Here is a 20,630-nt window from a genome sequence, read left to right as displayed (position 1 = left end):
TGTTTGTGGGCCAGGAAGTTCTGTAGTTCTGTGTTGGATAGCTTATTGTTGTCCACAACGTCAGCCATGTTAGGATAAGGCTTTTTTCCCCTCTATTCTTTCAGAAGTGCATGAGAGAAAGAAGCCACGCCCCCTCATCTCCCCCTCCTGGAGGACGCAGGTGCATGAGAGAAAGAAGCCAGAGCAGGGTGGCCCTGAGGACACAGTTCTGCACTGAAAGAAGACAGAGAAGATAAGAGTGTTATCTGAAGGGGAGGATAACAAAGTGCACGGGATGTATAGACTGCAGGGGAATAAATCTCGGACTGGGGATGATTTTTATGTGTGAAGGGGGGGGGGACTCCTGATTGACACATGCTGGGAGTTGTAGTCCCTGTTATGTGTTTGTATGCTATTGTTTACAAACCAGTGTTCCTCCAGCTGTTGCAAAACTACAACTCCCAGCATGCCTGGACAGACTTTGGGCATGCTGGGAGTAGTAGTTTTGCAACAGCTGGAGGCACACTTGTTGGGAAACACTGTCCTAGCCTATTCAGCCTACACATCATGTTACACCAGTGTTTCCAACCCAGTGTGCCTCCAGCTGTTGTAAAACTACAACTCCCAGCATACCCTGACAGCCTTTGGGCATGCTGGGAGTTGTAATTTTGCAACAGCTGGAGGCACACTGATTTGGAAACACTGGCCTAGCCTATTCAGTATATTACAAACAAAGTGCATTGTTTCCCAACCAGGGTGTCTTCAGCTGTTTCAAAACTACAACTCCCAGCATGCCCAGACAGCTTTTGGCTGTCCAGGCATGCTGGTAGTAGTAGTTTTGCAACACCTGGAGGCACCCTGGTTGGGAAACACTGGTGTATGCCCTATAGAGGTGTAGTGAACTACAACCCCCAGGAGACTACAGAGGCAGCATGCTGGTGTTATACCACAGACTGAAGACTCCTGAATGACACATGCTGGGAGTTGTAGTCCCTTTTGTGTGTGTATGCCAGTGTATCACAACCAGGGCTGATTATATTACTGTGCTGTGTATAAGGGGGCCGACCCGGAAAAATAGTAGGGTGGGTAAAGGGCAGAACAAACAAACAAAAAAAAGGAGCCGCCCCAAACCAGCAAGGCATGTGGAATGCTGGGATTTGTAGTTTTCAGCACAGCAAGAAACAGGAAATGGAAGCAAAGATAGGAAAACAAAGTGGGGGATAAAAAGACAACAAAGAACGGAAATAGAGTAGCCTAAACAACAAGAATAGAAATGATACAAAACAAATAGGGTAAGTCAAAAACAGAAAAACATGTTGACCACCGGAGTACCCCTTTAAGCAAGAGCATAGACCATACATGATGGACTATTTTGTTTTGGTTCATTACAGCTGTGGGTGTACCATGACAAAATTGGTCGCAGGGGGTTTGAATACTTATGTTGTAAGACACTGTATGTAAAGTTCAGTATTTGAATTTGCATAGGCTCATTGGGGGGGGGGGGGGGATTTATCAAAACCTGTCCAGAGGAAAAGTTGACCAGTTGCCCATAGCAACCAATCTGATTGCTTCTTTCATATTTGAAAAGGCCTCTAAAAAATGAAAGAAGCGATCTGATTGGCTGCTATGGGCAACTGGTCAACTTTTCCTCTGGACAGGTTTTGATAAATCTCCCCCATTCTGTTGAAAACATGATAAATATTTGTGGGACATAGAACAGTGTGGGGGATTTATCAAAACCTGTGCAGATGAAAAGTTGCCTGTAGGAACCAAATCAGATTGCTTCTTTAATTTTTCAGAGGCCTTTTGATTGGTTGCTATGGTCAACTTTTCCTCTGCACAGGTTTTGATAAATCACCCCCAATGTGTATATTGATTGACTACAATATTTAGAAGAGACATTGTTGGCTAATTCTTGGCATATTGCAAAGAATACAGTATATGTTATTTGAGGCATCACGGTGATATATGTAAAGACTTGGCATCCAGTCCATCACTAAATTCCCCTATTGGCAGAAATGACAGCCGACCAACCATCCTTGTAGCAAACTGATGATCTTAGCATTTTTGCCATAGGAATTTTTCCCACTCCTCCAGGCAGAAGACTTTTAGTTTAGATATATTTTTTGGCCATCTTGCATGCACAGATTCCAGGTTTAATTTTAAAGTAGGTTTTGAATCATTGTCTTATTGTAATATCCAGCCGATTCAGCTTCAGTGACTGTGGGAAATTGGCTTATAGGATTTGCTTATATTTAGTAGAATCAATTCTTTTCCTCTATCTGCACAGTATTTCTTCTCCACTGGCTGCTGAACACCGCAAAACACTTAGCAGTTGGCCAGCTGTATTTGCTTCTCCCTTTTTTACCCAAATTTACATTTGAGAGTTGTACCAAAAGATATGAAAATAGAATCCAAAGTAGCTCCGGCTTTTTCCTTGTTGTAACTATTGTGAACAGACTGTATGGTTTTCTAATATCTCATATGCTGAATTTGTTTGAGCAAACACCATTGGCCAGTGAATGGTACAGCTCCCATTGTAGTCGAATGTTTCTACTAGTTCTTTAGTGGGGGTCTTTTTGCATAACTGGACACTACCAAGTAGTTATATCTGACATTTTACAGATCTTGTCTTCACTTCACCAGTTATTCTTAATATCTATGTTATGTTACGTCATTACTACGGTATTTTGATCTTTGGAAATTTCCAGCAGAAATCATTCATATTTTTTTTATAGCCCCCTGCTCTTTTTAACGCCCATAGCTGTTGAGCACAACAACCTGAAATTTAAAGGATCACAGAATTGTCTACAATAGACAAAGTTAGTTAAGTGAGTTGGAATAGCACGAGCATAAGTGCTTTCTTACAAAAACAGTGCCATATTAAAGGGGTACTCCAGTGCTTAGACGTCTTATCCCCTATACAAAGGATAGGGGATAAGATGCCTGATCGCGGGGGTCGCGCCGCTGGGGACCCCCGTGATCTTGCACGCCGCACCCCATTAAAATCAGTCCCCGGAGCATGTTCGCTCCGGGTCTGATTACTGTCGATCACGGGGCACAGCTGTCACGCTCCCTCCCATAGGCTTGCAGTGAGGGGGTGGAGCGTGACGTCATATGGGGGCAGAGCCTTGACGTCACAATGCTCTGGCCCTGTGATCGACAGTAATCAGACCCGGAGCAAATACGCTATGGGGACTGATTTTAATGGGGTACAGCTTGCAAGATCACGGAGGTCCCCAATGGCGGGACCCCCGCGATCAGGCATCTTATCCCCTATCCTTTGTATAGGGGTTAAGATGTCTAAGCGCCAGAGTACCCCTTTAAAGCTTAGCCCTATTTACTTCAATGGAGATAAACTGTAATACCAGACACAACCTGTGGACAAGTGTGGCATTTATTCCCGAAAGCTGCCAAAGTTTTTCTAATCCAGTCCTGAAACTTTATGAAAACACTATTTCAATAAATAGGAAGCTAAAACTTTAATATATTTTATTGTTATTTATTGGTTTAGGCATGTTACCTACTCTTTCTGTAGTATTGCACTATTTCATTATATAGTTTATATGAGGAGAAATATGTTGGTATGGGGAACCTAGATACCAAACCTACAAAGTGAGTAGGATTGATTTGACAGATCACAAAATATTTAAGAAACTTTAGACCAAAGTACGTGTGCACCAGGTGGTTGAGTGCACTTGCAAAAGGATATATAATGCCAAGAGATACAATCGAAGCCAGGATTATCAGAAATACATCAAATATTTCCAAGAGCTTAATGTATTCAATGCAAATCAGTTTTGTACAGTACGATAGAAACTGGTTCATTCTTTTTGTGTCTCCACCAGGATTTTGTTCAGCACGAATACTTACAAGCATTACATGCTTTGGCAACAAATAAGAACAATTAGGCACAAAGAACACAACAGAACATTTACCAGATATTTATTATAAGATAACATACTAAGCAACATTTAAAAATCCAAAATCTGGACTTTTACACCTTTTTCCACAAGTACACTTGAAACACACAGAAAAGCTCCCAAAATGATCACTTTGGGATGGGATTTACATAAACCCCACCCATTATGGGACTGTTGGTAAGTTTGGTATGGGCTCAATAAAGCGGTATTTTAAAGGGGTTTTCCTAAAATTTCAAGTAATCCCCCTATCCTGTGGATAAATAACTAATCTGTGGGGTCCAACTGCTGGAACCCCTAACAGTCATGAGAATAAAGGTCACAAGAATGTTCCAGGGGTGAATGGAGTGACAGCACACATGCTTAGTCATGTACTGTCTATGGAACTCCCAAACATAGCTCATTGCTCAACAATATTCAGAAATCCCATAAAGAGTAAAAGCAATGGTGGCTGAGCTGCCAATTCATTCATTTGGGGGTCATATGATCTCTGGGGCTCCCATTGATTAACTAGTTGACCCTTATTCTTTAACCTAAATGTAAAATCTAGATTATTTGCTGATGACACAGCAAATTTTCACTTTTTCCTCCTCTCTTTCTAAGAGGCATAACTTCTCCAAATTTCCATCTACAGGGCCATATGAGAGCTTGGACTGTGTCGGACAAATTGAACTTTGAAGTGGCATCGCTCACTTCACCACAAAATCTAAAATCTATAATAAAAACAAGATTAGTTGTGGGGTAAAAAAGAAAACAAAAACACAATTTTGCTACTTTTGAGGGCTGCATTTTTACGCAGTGCACTTTATTGTAAAAGGGAGCTACTATCTTTTATTTTTTTTGTTTTGTTTACATTTTTTTATTTGTAAAATGGGATTGGGGGTGATTAAAAATTTAGCTAGGGGAGGGGCTTTTACATATTTTAGAATTTTTTAAATTATTATTTACTTTACACTTTTTAAGCATTAATCCCTTAAGGACTGAGCATTTTCCGTTTTTGCACTTTTGTTTTTTCCTCCTTACATGTAAAAAAATTATAACCCTTTCAGTTTTGCACCTAAAAATCCATATGATGGCTTATTTTTTGCGCTACCAATTCTATTTTGTAATGACATCAGTCATTTTACCCAAAAATCTACAGCAAAACAATAAAAAAAATCGTTGTTCGACAAAATAAAAAAAAAACACAATTTTGTCAATTTTGGGGGCTTCCATTTCTACGCAGTACATTTTTCGTTAAAAAATAACATCTCGCTTTATTATGTAGGTCCATATGATTAAAATGATACCCTACTTATATAGGTTTGATTTTGTTATACTTCTGGAAAAAATCATAACTACATGCAGGAAAATTAATACGTTTAAAATTGTCTTTTTCTGACCCCTATACATTTTTTTATTTTTCTGCGTACAGGACAGTATGTGGGCTCATTTTTTGCGCCATGATCTGAAGTTTTTAGCGGTACCATTTTTGTATTGATCGTACTTTTTGATCGGTTTTTATTCATTTTTTCATGATATAAAAAGTGACCAAAAATTTGCTATTTTGGACTTTGGATTTTTTTTTGCGCATACGCCATTGACCGTGCAGTTCAATTAATGATATATTTTTATAGTTTGGACATTTATGCATGCGGTGATACCACATATGTTTTTTTTTATTATGGTTACATATTTTTTATATGGAATTTGGGAAAAGGGGGGGGATTTAAACTTTTAGAAAGGAAGGGGTTAATGTTTTTTTTTTTCAACTTTTTGTTTAACTTTTTTTTCACACTTTTCGTCTCCTTAGGGGACTTTTAGGAGGCATCATTAGATTCCTCATATAGATCAATGTGGTTTCATAGAACCACAATGATCTGTGTGCTCTGCGCTCGATTGATAAAGCCTGGTCCTGCCAGGCTTAATCATTCAAAGCGCAGCAGCCAGCACGGAAGGAGAGGTGATCCACCCCACTGGACCACCAGGGATGGCGATTCACCCCACTGGGCCACCAAGGATGGTTTAAATGCCCCTTTAGACACCGCTGTCAACTTTGACAGTGGTGATCTAAAGGGTTAATAGCCAGCTGCGGCAATCACCTCATGTCGGCTATTAATGCCGGCCCCCAGCTACAGGAATCAGTCGGGAGCCCGCGCCATACAACGGGATGAGACGGCAACCGGTTAAACAGTACAATTGATTAGTACAGTCTGCCTGAGGAAGATTGTACACACAGAGCGACTATGTCCGGGACAACGTATTTAGGAAGCCTCTGCTGGCCAAATTAACTCATGAAACTACTGAGACTGCACTATGTGTGTAAAGGCAGGGGGGGGGGCGATGAGAGCAGAAAACCCACTGCCACCTGTCATTTTGACTTTTAGATGCTGTGATCAATGCCGATTGCGGCATCTAAAAGTCAATACTTACCGGGTATAAAGTTCTAAAATGTAATCTTTTTCATTCCATTTATCCAGAGGTTTCCTCTTCCAATTGTAAAATTGATAGACACATGTCTTTTCTAACCAGTATACTATTGTATTTTACCTGAAGTAAAATACCAGTATTAGTTTACCACTAATTAACCAGTAATACTAGATATATTGTATATTAGGCAATTATTGATAACATATTAGACAATTACTAATACATGTTTTCACATGGCTCCAATGCATATCTTTACCTTACGTGCCATTACTGGGACAACTGACCCCTGCTTAGCATGAACTACATCAAATAAGTTAGGCCATATTAATACTTGAGTGTTAAAATAAATAGTGGTTAAGTGAATTAGAAACACCAAGTCCCATTTATACAGCATTTACACCATTAGTCTCCATCTGTATGTGTCTAAATATTTAGGAGAAGTCTATGACTTAACCTCGCATATGGCTGTTTATATTCCATTAGTATGTGTGTGATAGGATTTGGAATGGACATTTGGATAATGAGTTGGTTTTATTTCTTAAATAATAAATTTGTTCCTTGTAGATTTAATGGTTACATAATATGTTCTAGGAAGAGAGTTTGATTTTACGATATCCCCCAAATACATGGACCTGGGCAGAAGGCAACAGAATATAGCAAATTCACCTAGCAATTTTGTGAACTGAGGAATTGGATCTCCTCTTCCTGTAACAGCATGTCTTAGATATTTTCTTTTCGGATTACACTTTCATCTCCTCTCTGGGAAAAAATGTGAAATATTCCAATTTGCTGATGGTCTTAACAAAAAAGAGAGGTGCAGTGTAATCATGTGGAACAATTGGCTCAGTGTTACATGCAAGAGAATTAGTTAGATTATATATACAAGTATTCACAGAAAATATACAAGATCAAGATGTAAGCTGTTTATTTGCACAGGAGGTCCGGACAGCCAAGAGACAAGATGGCATCATTTGGACATTGCTGTGAAAATACTGAAAGGGAAAAAGTTCCAAGATTATTTGTGTGATTCAGGAATTCAGTTCTGGTGACAGGAAGGTCTGGTTTAGAAATTCCAGCTGCAGGGACCCAGTGAAAGCAAAATGTATAGCGTCACTATCAGAAGCGTAGCTTGTAGCTTCTGGGCCCTAATGCATAATTTGCAACAGGACCCCATATGCCAGTTATCATACTGGTCTCTTATGGGTAAGATGTGCTTTGGGGCCCCCTTAGGTACCTGCACCCCTGGTCACTATACAAAAGAGACTTGGGAGGATGGACTATACTGGGGTGTCCTAAAAGCTTCTGTAGATGTGATGTATGGGTGACCCAATACAGTTATCGCCATATTGGCGTATAGGTCAAATAGCAAAAAAAGTCCAGAAAGTGGTTATAACACCATTGTAATGTCTCATCAGACATTGTTGTACACCATTAAAGGGGTACTCCGGTGGAAAATGTATTTTTTTAAATGAACTGGTGCCAGAAAGTTAAACAGATTTGTAAATTACTTCTATAAAAAAAATCTTTACCCTTCCAGTACTTAATAGCAGCTGTATGCTACAGAGGAAATTCTATTCTTTTTGAATTTCTTTTTTGTCTTGTCCACAGTGCTCTCTGCTTACACCTCTGTCTGTGTCAGGAGCTGTCCAGAGTAGCATAAGTTTGCTATGGGGATTTTCTCCTGCCCTGGACAGTTCCTGATACGGGCATCAGGTGTCAGCAGAGAGCACTGTGGACAAGACAAAAAAAAGAAATTCAAAAAGAATAGAATTTCCTCTGTAGCATACAGCTGCTAATGAGTACTGGAAGGGTAAAAATTATTTAATAGAAGTAATTTACAAATCTGTTTAACTTTCTGGCACCAGTTGATTTATAAAAAATGTTTTCCACCGGAGTACCCCTTTAAGACATGAAATAAAAATAGACATTAAAAAAACTCGTATAAACAAAAATGATAATATAATTATAAATATAATTTCAAAGAAACCAAATCCTTTACTGTTTGTAATAGTCTGTGATAAATCTGGTAGTCAAGTTATTGTGAATGCTATGCATTATACCAACTCTCAAGCTATTGCTGTATTTCCGCGCCCAGTGAGAAGCTCTAATAGTATTATCTGCTATTTTACAGGTTAGAAGGGATTGGTAATGACAATGACCGAACGATTTGACTGCCATTACTGCAAGGAATCTCTGTTTGGAAAAAAATATCTTCTGAGAGAAGAAAACCCATATTGTGTGAAATGTTATGAGAATCTGTATTCCAACTCCTGTGAAGAATGCAAGAAGCCCATTGGCTGTGATGGCAAGGTATGACGGATTTCCGATTACTGGACTAACTGGTAGAATAGGAATTAGTTACAGTTGTACTTTTATAGTGATATATAAAATACTTAGCTACTTTTGTTTCAGGATAGTCCAATACTAAATATCAGACTGCTTGCCTAACATAACATAAAGAACAAATATGGGCACAGAAGTGATACAAAGTTATGAATGCACAATATTTTGAATGCTATAGGTAATAATATATCTGCTTTCAGCGAGGAATCAGTACCGTATTTTTCGCTATATAAGGATCTCCGGCATATAAGAGGCACCTAATTTTAAAGCATAAAAATCTAGAAAATAAAGATTCTGAACCAAATACAATGTATAGGGCAGTGATCTTCAACCTGCAGACCTTCAGATGTGCAAAACTACAACTCACGTGTCCCTGCCGCTCCGGACCCGTCACCGCTCGTCACCGCTGCCCTGGATGTCGCCCTCCATCGATGTTGACGCATCCCCGGGGTGTCCCCGTCGCTCCGAAACTTCTCTGCTGCCCAGTATCCTCGCTCTCCGTCGCCGCTATCACCTCGCTACGCATGCCGCTATGCACGCTGTTCCTATTGGATGACGGGACGGCGTGCGAGACGACGTGATGACGACGAAGGAGAGCGCCGGCCATGCAGGGGATCCAGGCACGGAGCAGACACTGAGGAGGCAGGTAAAGTCCCTCCCGGAGTCCTGTAAGCTGTTCGGGACGCCGCGATTTCACCGCGGCGGTCCCGAACAGCCCGACTGAGCAGCCGGGTTAGTGTCACTTTCGCTTCAGACGCGGCGGTCAGCTTTGATCGCCGCGTCTCAAGGGTTACTACAGGGCATCACCGCGATCAGTGATGTCCTGTATTAGCCGCGGGTCCCGGCTGTTGATGGCCGCAGGGACCGCCGGTTTTAATGTGTATTTGCCGTATAAGATGCACCAACTTTTCCCCCCCAGTTTTGGGGAAGAAAAAGTGCGTCTTATATAGCAAAAAATACGGAACTTTTCCTTTTCCTTTGTGAATTAACAAGATAACTGGGCTCCTATCATCTTAACCTGTTTATTTAAATTGCATGGAAAGAACATTGTGCTCTCTTTTCTTTGACATGACCCAGTCAGTGCAGTGTCACACAGCCAGCATTCATCCACACAATTCTGTTTTCTTTTTTTTTTTTTTCCTCCATCTCGTTTACGGTTGAAATAAAGCTACATTTTCTCCTTTTTTTAATTGAAAACCTATTTTGGGAATATTGTAGACTATTTCATTCCATCTGATATCATCCAACTGTTTGAAAAAGCAAGAAAAGAGTGAACATCTCACATTTCTCCTAGTAAAAGCAAGCAGTAAACTATTCTCTGGAGCTGTGTCCCATTTTCTTCTGCAGGGGACAGCAGGAATTTCAAAAGTTGGAAGGAAGTCAGAACATTAGAGTCTGAAAAATCTTTAGGAATTAATCAGCCTGAACTTTTAAACTCAAATTTATGATTTGTTATTTAAAACTATTACATTTCATTTCCCAAAAACTGTTTCAGGGGAAAAAAATAAGTCCTTGTTGGCAGACAAAACTTCTAATGAGTCTATACAGCGAAAATGTAGAGGAGTTGTACTGAAAACAAAAATCCTATTAGAGGTTGGCGAGTAACTCCTTTATCTTCTTATTCAATCCAAGAGGGCTTATGTATATCTTTAAAGAGCATTAAAGTCTTTTTTTTATTTTATTTAAACTAATTTGTTTTAGATTCCATAGTAGTGTTATGTCATATTTATGTACTTTATCATTGTATGTAACCATATTTTATAGTTATTTTCTCCAGGGTTCTATATAGCAGCTTTATAGCAGTTTCTATTAAAGTGACATAAAACCTAAGAGGATAGGGTAGACAAGATGGTTCTTATCTGCCAACACATTCTATATTTCTAGGGTATCTTCCATGCATCCATGTACAGTGGGGCCAAAAAGTATTTAGTCAGCCACCAATTGTGCAAGTTCTCCCACTTAAAAAGAGAGAGAGAGGCCTGTAATTTTCATCATAGTTATACCTCAACTATGAGAGACATAATGAGAAAAAAATCTATAAAATCACATTGTCTGATTTTTAAAGAATTTATTAGCAAATTCTAGTGGAAAATAAGTATTTGGTCAATAACAAAAGTTTATCTCAATACTTTGTTATATACCCTTTGTTGGTAATGACAGAGGTCAAACGTTTTCTGTAAGTCTTCACAAGATTTTCACACACTGTTGCTGGTATTTTGGCCCATTCTTCCATGCAGATCTCCTCTAGAGCAGTGATGTTTTGGGGCTGTCGCTGGGCAACACAGACTTTCAACTCCCTCCAAAGGTTTTCTATAGGGTTGAGATCTAGAGACTGGCTAGGCCACTCCAGGACTTTAAAATGCTTCTTACGAAGCCAGTCCTTCTTTGCCCGAGTGGTGTCTTTGGGATCATTCTCATGCTGAAAGACCCAGCCACGTTTATACTCAAAAATGCCCTTGCTGATGGAAGGAGGTTTTCACTCAAAATCTCATGAAACATGGCCCTATTCATTCTTTCCTCTACATCAGGGGTCTCAAACTCAAATTATCCGGGGGCCACTGGAGGTAGCAACTGGGTGAGGCTGGGCCGCATGCGCTCATTACATATAATGCCCTCATCATACGCCCCTCATCATCCACCATGAACACCCTCCACCAGCAGTAGCACCCCCGTCATCCACCAGCAACCCCCCCATTCCCCCTACCCCGTGTGGTAATAGCATGAGCTGACGGATGATGGGGGTGCTACTTCTGGGGGTTCCCCACATTTGGTAGGCAGCAGGTTCCCCACATTAGGTAGGCAGCAGGTTCCCCACATTAGGTAGGCAGCAGGTTCCCCACATTAGGTAGTAGCAGGTTCCCCACATTAGGTAGTAGCAGGTTCCCAACATTAGGTAGGCAGCAGGTTCCCCACATTAGGCAGTAGCAGGTTCCCCACATTATGTAGTAGCAGGTTCCCCACATTAGGTAGGCAGCAGGTTCTCCACATTAGGTAGGCAGCAGGTTCCCCACATTAGGTAGGCAGCAGGTTCCCCACATTAGGTAGGCAGCAGGTTCCCCACATTAGGTAGTAGCAGGTTCCCCACATTAGGTAGTAGCAGGTTCCCCACATTAGGTAGTAGCAGGTTCCCAACATTAGGTAGGCAGCAGGTTCCCAACATTAGGCAGTAGCAGGTTCCCCACATTAGGTAGGCAGCAGGTTCCCCACATTAGGTAGGCAGCAGGTTCCCCACATTAGGTAGCAGCAGGTTCCCCACATTAGGTAGGCAGCAGGTTCCCCACATTAGGTAGTAGCAGGTTCCCCACATTAGGTAGTAGCAGGTTCCCCACATTAGGTAGTAGCAGGTTCCCCACATTAGGTAGTAGCAGGTTCCCAACATTAGGTAGGCAGCAGGTTCCCAACATTAGGCAGTAGCAGGTTCCCCACATTAGGTAGGCAGCAGGTTCCCCACATTAGGTAGCAGCAGGTTCCCCACATTAGGTAGCAGCAGGTTACCCACATTAGGTAGCAGCAGGTTACCCACATTAGGTAGGCAGCAGGTTCCCCACATTAGGTAGGCAACAGGTTCCCCACATTAGGTAGTAGCAGGTTCCCCACATTAGGTAGGCAGCAGGTTCCCCACATTAGGTAGGCAGCAGGTTCCCTACATTAGGTAGTAGCAGTTTCCACACATTAGGTAGAAGCAGGTTCCCCACATTAGGTAGTAGCAGGTTCCCCACATTAGGTAGTAGCAGGTTCCCCACATTAGGTAGTAGAAGGTTCCCCATATTAGGTAGCATTTTTCGATCCCCCCCCCCCCCCGACTCACACACACACAGACACACACAGACACCCACACATAGACAAACACATACACATGCACACACACATAGACAGAAAGACACATGGACACACACATAGACACAAGCAGACAGACACCCGAACATGTACACACACACACATAGACAGACAGACACACAAGCAGACAGACAGACACCCACACACCCACACATATAATGCCCTCATCATACGCCCCTCATCATCCACCATGAACACCCTCCACCAGCAGTAGCACCCCCGTCATCCACCAGCAACCCCCCCATTCCCCCTACCCCGTGTGGTAATAGCATGAGCTGACGGATGATGGGGGTGCTACTTCTGGGGGTTCCCCACATTTGGTAGGCAGCAGGTTCCCCACATTAGGTAGGCAGCAGGTTCCCCACATTAGGTAGGCAGCAGGTTCCCCACATTAGGTAGTAGCAGGTTCCCCACATTAGGTAGTAGCAGGTTCCCAACATTAGGTAGGCAGCAGGTTCCCCACATTAGGCAGTAGCAGGTTCCCCACATTATGTAGTAGCAGGTTCCCCACATTAGGTAGGCAGCAGGTTCTCCACATTAGGTAGGCAGCAGGTTCCCCACATTAGGTAGGCAGCAGGTTCCCCACATTAGGTAGGCAGCAGGTTCCCCACATTAGGTAGGCAGCAGGTTCCCCACATTAGGTAGTAGCAGGTTCCCCACATTAGGTAGTAGCAGGTTCCCCACATTAGGTAGTAGCAGGTTCCCCACATTAGGTAGTAGCAGGTTCCCAACATTAGGTAGGCAGCAGGTTCCCAACATTAGGCAGTAGCAGGTTCCCCACATTAGGTAGGCAGCAGGTTCCCCACATTAGGTAGGCAGCAGGTTCCCCACATTAGGTAGCAGCAGGTTACCCACATTAGGTAGCAGCAGGTTACCCACATTAGGTAGGCAGCAGGTTCCCCACATTAGGTAGGCAACAGGTTCCCCACATTAGGTAGTAGCAGGTTCCCCACATTAGGTAGGCAGCAGGTTCCCCACATTAGGTAGGCAGCAGGTTCCCTACATTAGGTAGTAGCAGTTTCCACACATTAGGTAGAAGCAGGTTCCCCACATTAGGTAGTAGCAGGTTCCCCACATTAGGTAGTAGCAGGTTCCCCACATTAGGTAGTAGAAGGTTCCCCATATTAGGTAGCATTTTTCGATCCCCCCCCCCCCGACTCACACAGACACACACAGACACCCACACATAGACAAACACATACACATGCACACACACATAGACAGAAAGACACATGGACACACACATAGACACAAGCAGACAGACACCCGAACATGTACACACACACACATAGACAGACAGACACACAAGCAGACAGACAGACACCCACACATGCACACACACATAGACAGACAGACACATACACATGCACACACACATAGACACAAGCAGACAGACACCCACACATGCACACACACATAGACAGACACACACACACAAGCACACACGCAGACAGAAGCACACACACACACACACATATATAGACAACCTTACCTGTACTGCACTGGTATGGTATTCTTTGGATGAAACTCAGCATTCTTTCTCCTCCAAACACGACGAGCTGAGTTTTTACTAAAAAGTTCTACTTTGGTTTCATCTGACCATATGACATTCTCCCAATCCTCTTCTGGATCATCCAAATGCTCTCTAGCAAACTTCAGACGGGCCCCGACATGTACTGGCTTAAGGAGGGGAACATGTCTGGTACTGCTTGATTTGAGTCCCTGGCGGCGTAGTGTGTTACTGATGGTAGCCTTTGTTAGTTTGGTCCCAGCTCTCTGCAGGTCTTTCACTAGGTCCCCCCGTGTGGTTTGGGATTTTGGGATTTTTGCTCACCGTTCTTGTGATCATTTTGAAAACACGGGGTGAGATCTTGCGTGGAGCTCCAGATCGAGGGAGATTATCAGTGGTCTTGTATGTCTTCCATTTTCTAATAATTGCTTGCACGGTTGATTTCTTCACAACAAGCTGCTTGCCTATTGCAGATTCAGTCTTCCCAGCCTGGTGAAGGTGTGCAATTCGGGTGTCCTTCGACAGCTCTTTGGTCTTGGCCATAGTGGAGTATGGAGTGTGACTGTTTGAAGTTGTGGACAGGTGTCTTTTATACTGATAACAAGTTCAAACAGGTGCCATTAATACAGGTAATGAGTGGAGGACAGAGGAGACTCTTAAAGAAGAAGTTACAGGTCTGTGAGAGCCAGAAATCTTGCTTGTTTGTAGGTGACCAAATACTTATTTTCCACCATAATTTTCCAATAAATTCTGTAAAATTCAGACAGTGTGATTTTATTGATTTTGTTTTCTCATTATGTCTCTCATAGTTGAGGTATACCTATGATGAAAATTACAGGCCTCTCTCATCTTCTCAAGTGGGAGAACTTGCACGATTGGTGGCTGACTAAATACTTTTTTGCCCCACTGTATATGAGCTAATATGCTGATTTTCCTATTTCATTATAAGGGGTTCCTTTCCCTTTTGTATTAATCCGCATAGGGTACAGACGGCATGATGGTGACCATGACTGTGGAATGAAGGGCTCATGCACACCATAGATCTGTGTGCACTGAAACTGTAAAGTGTGTGCCGCTCTATGTGCTAGTTGACGTCTCTGACAGGTGCAGACTGTATTGAAATAATTTCCCCCTAGAAGCAGTGCCTTTAGAGAAAAATATTTTGGTCTATATGAAGTCCAGTAGAGTATGTTTTTTTCTGTTAAATACTTGTACAGTAGAGTCCTGATTGACTTCTATGGCAGACATATTGTAAATCCAATATAAAACAAAGCTGTCATAAGGTGGGCAAGTCCTAATATGTTCAAAACTGATGGAGTGGAATAGGAGTACAGGGAAGTGTTCAAGTAAACCTGTATGCCAATAGTTGACCCAGGTGACTTTATCCGATCAATAACTTATGTTGTAGCCAAAGTGAAGATTTGGAACACAAACTGTGCAATACTATTCTTAAAGTGTTACTATAATAGCAAACCATAAGAGGTCCTCTGCTGAATGCTTCTCTTTCCCTATCTTGCTGCAGGAGACTCTATTGACTTAGAAGTATTTTTTAGTTTAAAAAAAATTGATGTTTTAAATAGAATTTTAACCGTATTTAAAGTTTCTGGGCCCCAATACAAAACTTCTTATGTGCGCCTTAGACCCGAAGGCTCAGGTGCAACTACTACCTTTGCACCCCCTATAGCTACTCCACCTTGCTCTACAATGCTGTATTGTTAATGACATATCCCAGTAATGTTACATTGGTAGGTTGTATTCACATCACATTTTGAGGCTCCATTGCTGGCATACTTCAAAAAGGTAAATCACAGCATACTTACAAAATGCCCATGCCCCTGACTAAACTTAATGAAGTCTACAAGTTTGGTCTGTTTCACAAATGTATATATTATTTTTTGCAAGACACACAAGATTGGTAGGCTATACATGTCCCATAAACAATATATTTGTGAAGACCAAATGCAAGTCTACTAGTAAACCTCGTAGTCTGCATTTGGTCTATTAAAGTATATGTCCATGCTGTAGGGCAGTGTTTCCCAACCATTTTTGGCTCGGGGCACCCTGTGAAAAAAATTATAATCGCGGGGAACCCCTAACAAAGTTGACGAGCAAAAAAAAAAAGGCAAAAAGCTGCAATGCACAATATCCATTATATATTTATCAGTGGGTACATAGTTTAATGTGCTGCTTTATACAGCAATTCACATGTAATGTCTTCTCTGATCAGTGTTGTTTCCTGTTCTTCCAGGCCATTTCTTCCAGCCCCAACTCTTCACCGTTAAACCTGAAAAACAAATCTATTAGGCTACCCACTTAACCAGCATCAGCCTCCAGATTCCCCTTTTACAAGTGAGGAGGAATACAGGGGCGTATAGGTGTAAAGGGGTAACAGAATGGTGTACCTGGGAGATAGGTGTGTAGAGGAGTGTACGGGGTGACAGAATGCTGTACATGGGTGACAGAGGGGTGTAGAGGGTGATAGATAGGTTTATAGTGGTGGCAGAGGTGTGTAGAGGAGTGTACATGGGTGCCAGAGGGTGTAGAGGAGTGTACATGGGTGGCAGAGGGGTGTAGAGGAGTGTACATGGGTGGCAGAGGGGTGTAGAGGAGTGTACATGGGTGGCAGAGGGGTGTACATGGGTGACAGAGGGGTGTACATGGGTGGCAGAGGGGTGTAAAGGGGTGCCAGAGGGGTGTACATGGGTGACAGTGGGTGTAGAGGGGTGTACATGGGTGGCAGAGGGGTGTAGAGGAGTGTACATGGGTGGCAGAGGGGTGTAAAGGGGGTGTATATGGGTGACAGAGGGGTGTACATGGGTGATAGAGGGGTGTAAAGGGGTGGCAGAGGGGTGTACATGGGTGACAGAGGGGTGTAGAGGGCTGTACATGGGTTACAGAGGGGTGTAAAGAGGTGTACATGGGTGGCAGAGGGGTGTACATGGGTGACAGAGGGGTGTAAAGGGGTGGAAGAGGGGTGTAAAGGGGTGGCAGAGGAGTGTACCTGGGTGACAGAGGGGTGTACATGGGTGACAGAGGTGTGTAAAGGGGTGGAAGAGGGGTGTAAAGGGGTGTACATGGGTGACAGAGGGGTGTACATGGGTGACAAAGGCGTGTAAAGGGTGTACATGGGTGACAGAGGGGTGTACATGGGTGACAGACGGGTGTAAAGGGGTGTAAAGGGGGGGAATAGGGGTGTACATGGGTGGCAGAGGGGTGTACATGGGTGACAGACGGGTGTAAAGGGGTGGAAGAGGGGTGTAAAGGGGGGGAATAGGGGTGTAGAGGGGTGTACATGGGTGACAGAGGGGTGTAAAGAGGTGTACATGGGTGGCAGAGGTGTGTACATGGGTGACAGAGGGGTGTAAAGGGGTGGAAGAGGGGTGTAAAGGGGTGGCAGAGAGGTGTATGTGGGTGACAGAGGGGAGTACATGAGTGACAGAGGGGTGAAAAGGGGTGTACATGGGTGGCAGAGGGGTGTACATGGGTAACAGAGGGGGTTGAGGTGACAGGTGTGACAAAGGGACAGAGGGGTGAATATGGGTGACAATGATGTGGTCAGAGGGATGGACAATGGGGGGTGAACATGGGTGACATGGGGATGTACAGGGATGACAGAGGGGTGGATAGGGGGATGGCCAAGGTGGACATGGATGACAGGAGGGTGGACATGGGAGACAGGGGGTCAGAGGGGTGGACAAGGGTGACAAGCGGTTAAAAGAGGGGTTGACAGGAGTGACAGAGAGGGGTGGACTGGGGTGACAAAGGGGCAGAGGGGTGAATGGGGGGGTGGACATAGGTGACAGAGGTGTAGACTGGGGGGTGGTCATGGGGGTGGACAGGGGGGGTGAACATGGGCAACAGGGGGATGGACAGGGGTGACAGAGGGGTGGCCAAGGTGGACATGGATGACAGGAGGGTGGACACGGGGGAGATACGGGGGTAAACAGGGATGACAGGAGGGTGGACAAGGATGACAAGGGGGATAAAAGAGGCTTGACAAAGGGACAGAGCGGTGAATAGGGGGGTGGACATGGGTGACAGGGGGTAGACTGGGGAGGTAGACTGGGGTGTGGGCAGGGGGGTGAACATGGGGGACAGGAGACAGAAGGATGGACATGGGTGAGAGGGGGGGGGGATAGACATGGTATAGTACCTTAAGCAAGCCATTTTTCTTCCCCGTTCTTCCCCTCTCCAGCTCAGGGCTCCGGCAGGGCACTCATTCACTGCGCCGCAGGGGGGCGCTGGGGCACGGGTCACTACACCGGCCTGGCACAGCTTCCGCATACTTCCCCTCTCTGGCAGGGCACTCACTGGGCCGGAGGGGGGAGGGGGACACAGGGGGATGCTGGGGGGCATACAGACTGATGGACGGACTCACACAAACTTGACTCCCCCCCTGCAGCGCCGGGGAGGGAAATATAAAAATAAATAAATTTGACAGCAACATCCCGCGGTACCATGGGATTTTGCTGTCAAATTCCCCGGTTGGGAAGCACTGCTGTAGGGACATCAAGGTATATGTCAGAATATCATTTTAAAGTATCTCAGCATTGAAGCTTCGAATTTTGATGTGAATGGAGCCTTAAAGGGGTACTCCAGTGGATTTTTTTTTTTTATAAATCAACTAGTGCCAGAAAGTTAAACAGATTTGTAAATTACTTCTATTAAAAAATCTTTACCCTTTCAGTACTTTTTAGCAGCTGTATGCTACAGAGCAAATTATTTTCTTTTTTGAATTTCATTTTTGTCTTGTCCACAGTGCTCTCTGCTGACACCTCTGACCGTGTCAGGAACTGTCCAGAGCAGCATAGGTTTGCAATGGGGATTTTCTCCTGCTCTGGACAGTTCCTGATACGGGCATCAGGTGTCAGCAGAGAGCACTGTGGACAAGACAAAAAAGAAATTCAAAAAGAAAAGAATTTCCTCTGTAGCATACAGCTGCTAAAAAGTACTGGAAGGGTAAAGATTTTTTCAATAGAACTCATTTACAAATCCGGTTAACTTTCTGGCACCAGTTGATTTAAAAAAAAAAAAAAGTTTTCCATCGGAGTACCCCTTTAATAGCATTTAGTCTAACTTATTTCTATTATCTTGCTGTCCAGCGAATAACCACTACATGTGGTATTAATAAGTTACTTGGAATAAATCCATCACATTACATGTAATCATTTCAAGTTATTGTTTGTAAAACCAGTGAGTAGATTACAAACTCGTGCATACTTAAAATGATCTGGTAAAAATTAGTGAAAAATGTAGTTAGTCTTGGAATGTGTATACGATGCACGATCTAAAGGTTTGTACAATGAGCAGCACATTCCTAAGGTAAATAGGAAAAGAAATCTCAAATTAAAAGCTATGCCCTATAACCTACCCCAGTGGAGCTGTGTCCTCCATATATAACAGTGTGTCCTGGGGATTCTCAGAGACACAAATCATTATAACCAGAATGGCTCTGTAAAGAATGTGAAAAACATTATAATTGTCATGGAATTTCCCTTACTGACATCACACTAAATGGAGGTATGCTGGTTTGCAAAACTTAATTTCTATCAACAGTATAAGGTACAAAGTAAAAATGCACAATACACTTATTAAATCTTTTTGGTAGTTTGCCACATAATCACACTTTCTTGTCCAAAATACAAAAATAAAAGATGTACCAAGAAAAAAAAATCTCTGTACCTCTATTTTCTCATTTAAAACCGTGAGAAAAAGAAAATACTCCATCTTTTAATTCTAAGTTTTCCATATTTTTACATAAGAAAAAAAATCTGGTCCTTAAAGTGTTACTGTCAGTTAAAGAGTACCTGTCACCAAACTAAACTTTTAATATATTGTTTCTTGTGTAATTATAAGACACTTTGCTATTTTTTTGCTGTTAAAATTCTCAACCTTTATATGTTTTTAATGTGACTGAAAGAATGGTCACTAGGTGGCGCTGTTCTGTTCCCTGCCACAAGTCAAACAGTTAGTTTGGTCTCCCCCTGGTCTGGCAGGAGACCAAACTCAAGAAAATGGGTGCGGGCCACGGCGAGGCACAGCTTTTGCAGGCTTCAGTGACGTTGCACCTGCTGGGGAACGCCCACTTTCTCCTGCCAGGAGCTCATACAATGTGGACAAGGGGTAAGGTATGATACAGAGCTTTTAAAGCTCGGAAATTCAGATTTAAACCAAGCAGAGAGGCATTCCCTTTTGGTTTATACAGAGGCATCTTAAACATGGGACGCCACTCTATAAGGCCCATTTTCCCCAATAGGACATATGGACAGAAGTTGTCTTCATAATACAACTTCTGTAAGTCACAATTTACTAATAGGGTCAATAGCCTTTCTCGCCTATACAATACCTTTAACACTGCGCTGAAGTTGGGAATAATGAGGAAAAACATTTGGTATTCTCTGGTACCTCACTGCTTTTTGCTGTTTAACCCGCTCATTTTATGTCCCACGAAGATGTCGGGTTTAAGTAAGCCCCAAACGGAATTACTGGTGGTAGCGGAGAGTCTCTTTAACCACATTCCTTGTTGAGCTGTTTCAGCTTCAAGCTCAAACCTACAAACAATGAAGCGTTCAGCCAGAATGGTTATTATGGAATTTGCTGTGTGAGGTCCATAGTACAATTTACAGCTGTAT

General features: G+C 43.1%; 1 protein-coding gene across 4 annotated transcripts in view; it reads left to right on the top strand.

The window, feature by feature from the left end:
* FHL2 (four and a half LIM domains 2) overlaps positions 1-20,630 on the top strand; it is a 69,204-nt gene that overhangs the window by 14,673 nt on the left and 33,901 nt on the right. For 2 of the 4 annotated variants that reach the window (XM_056556124.1, XM_056556125.1), the window contains exon 2: positions 8,440-8,618. The exons of 1 other annotated variant lie outside the window; for it this stretch is intronic. In XM_056556124.1, coding sequence (XP_056412099.1) covers positions 8,457-8,618 — 162 coding nt within the window. In that variant the 5' untranslated portion in view covers positions 8,440-8,456. Of the gene's footprint in view, positions 1-1,169; positions 1,272-8,439; positions 8,619-20,630 lie in introns of those variants that run through there. One more of the 4 variants, XM_056556127.1, reaches the window with a different exon arrangement.

This window comes from Hyla sarda, chromosome 2 (genome assembly GCF_029499605.1).
Source record: "Hyla sarda isolate aHylSar1 chromosome 2, aHylSar1.hap1, whole genome shotgun sequence".
NCBI lineage: Eukaryota > Metazoa > Chordata > Amphibia > Anura > Hylidae > Hyla > Hyla sarda.
This window is presented reverse-complemented; position numbering and strand designations above follow the sequence as displayed.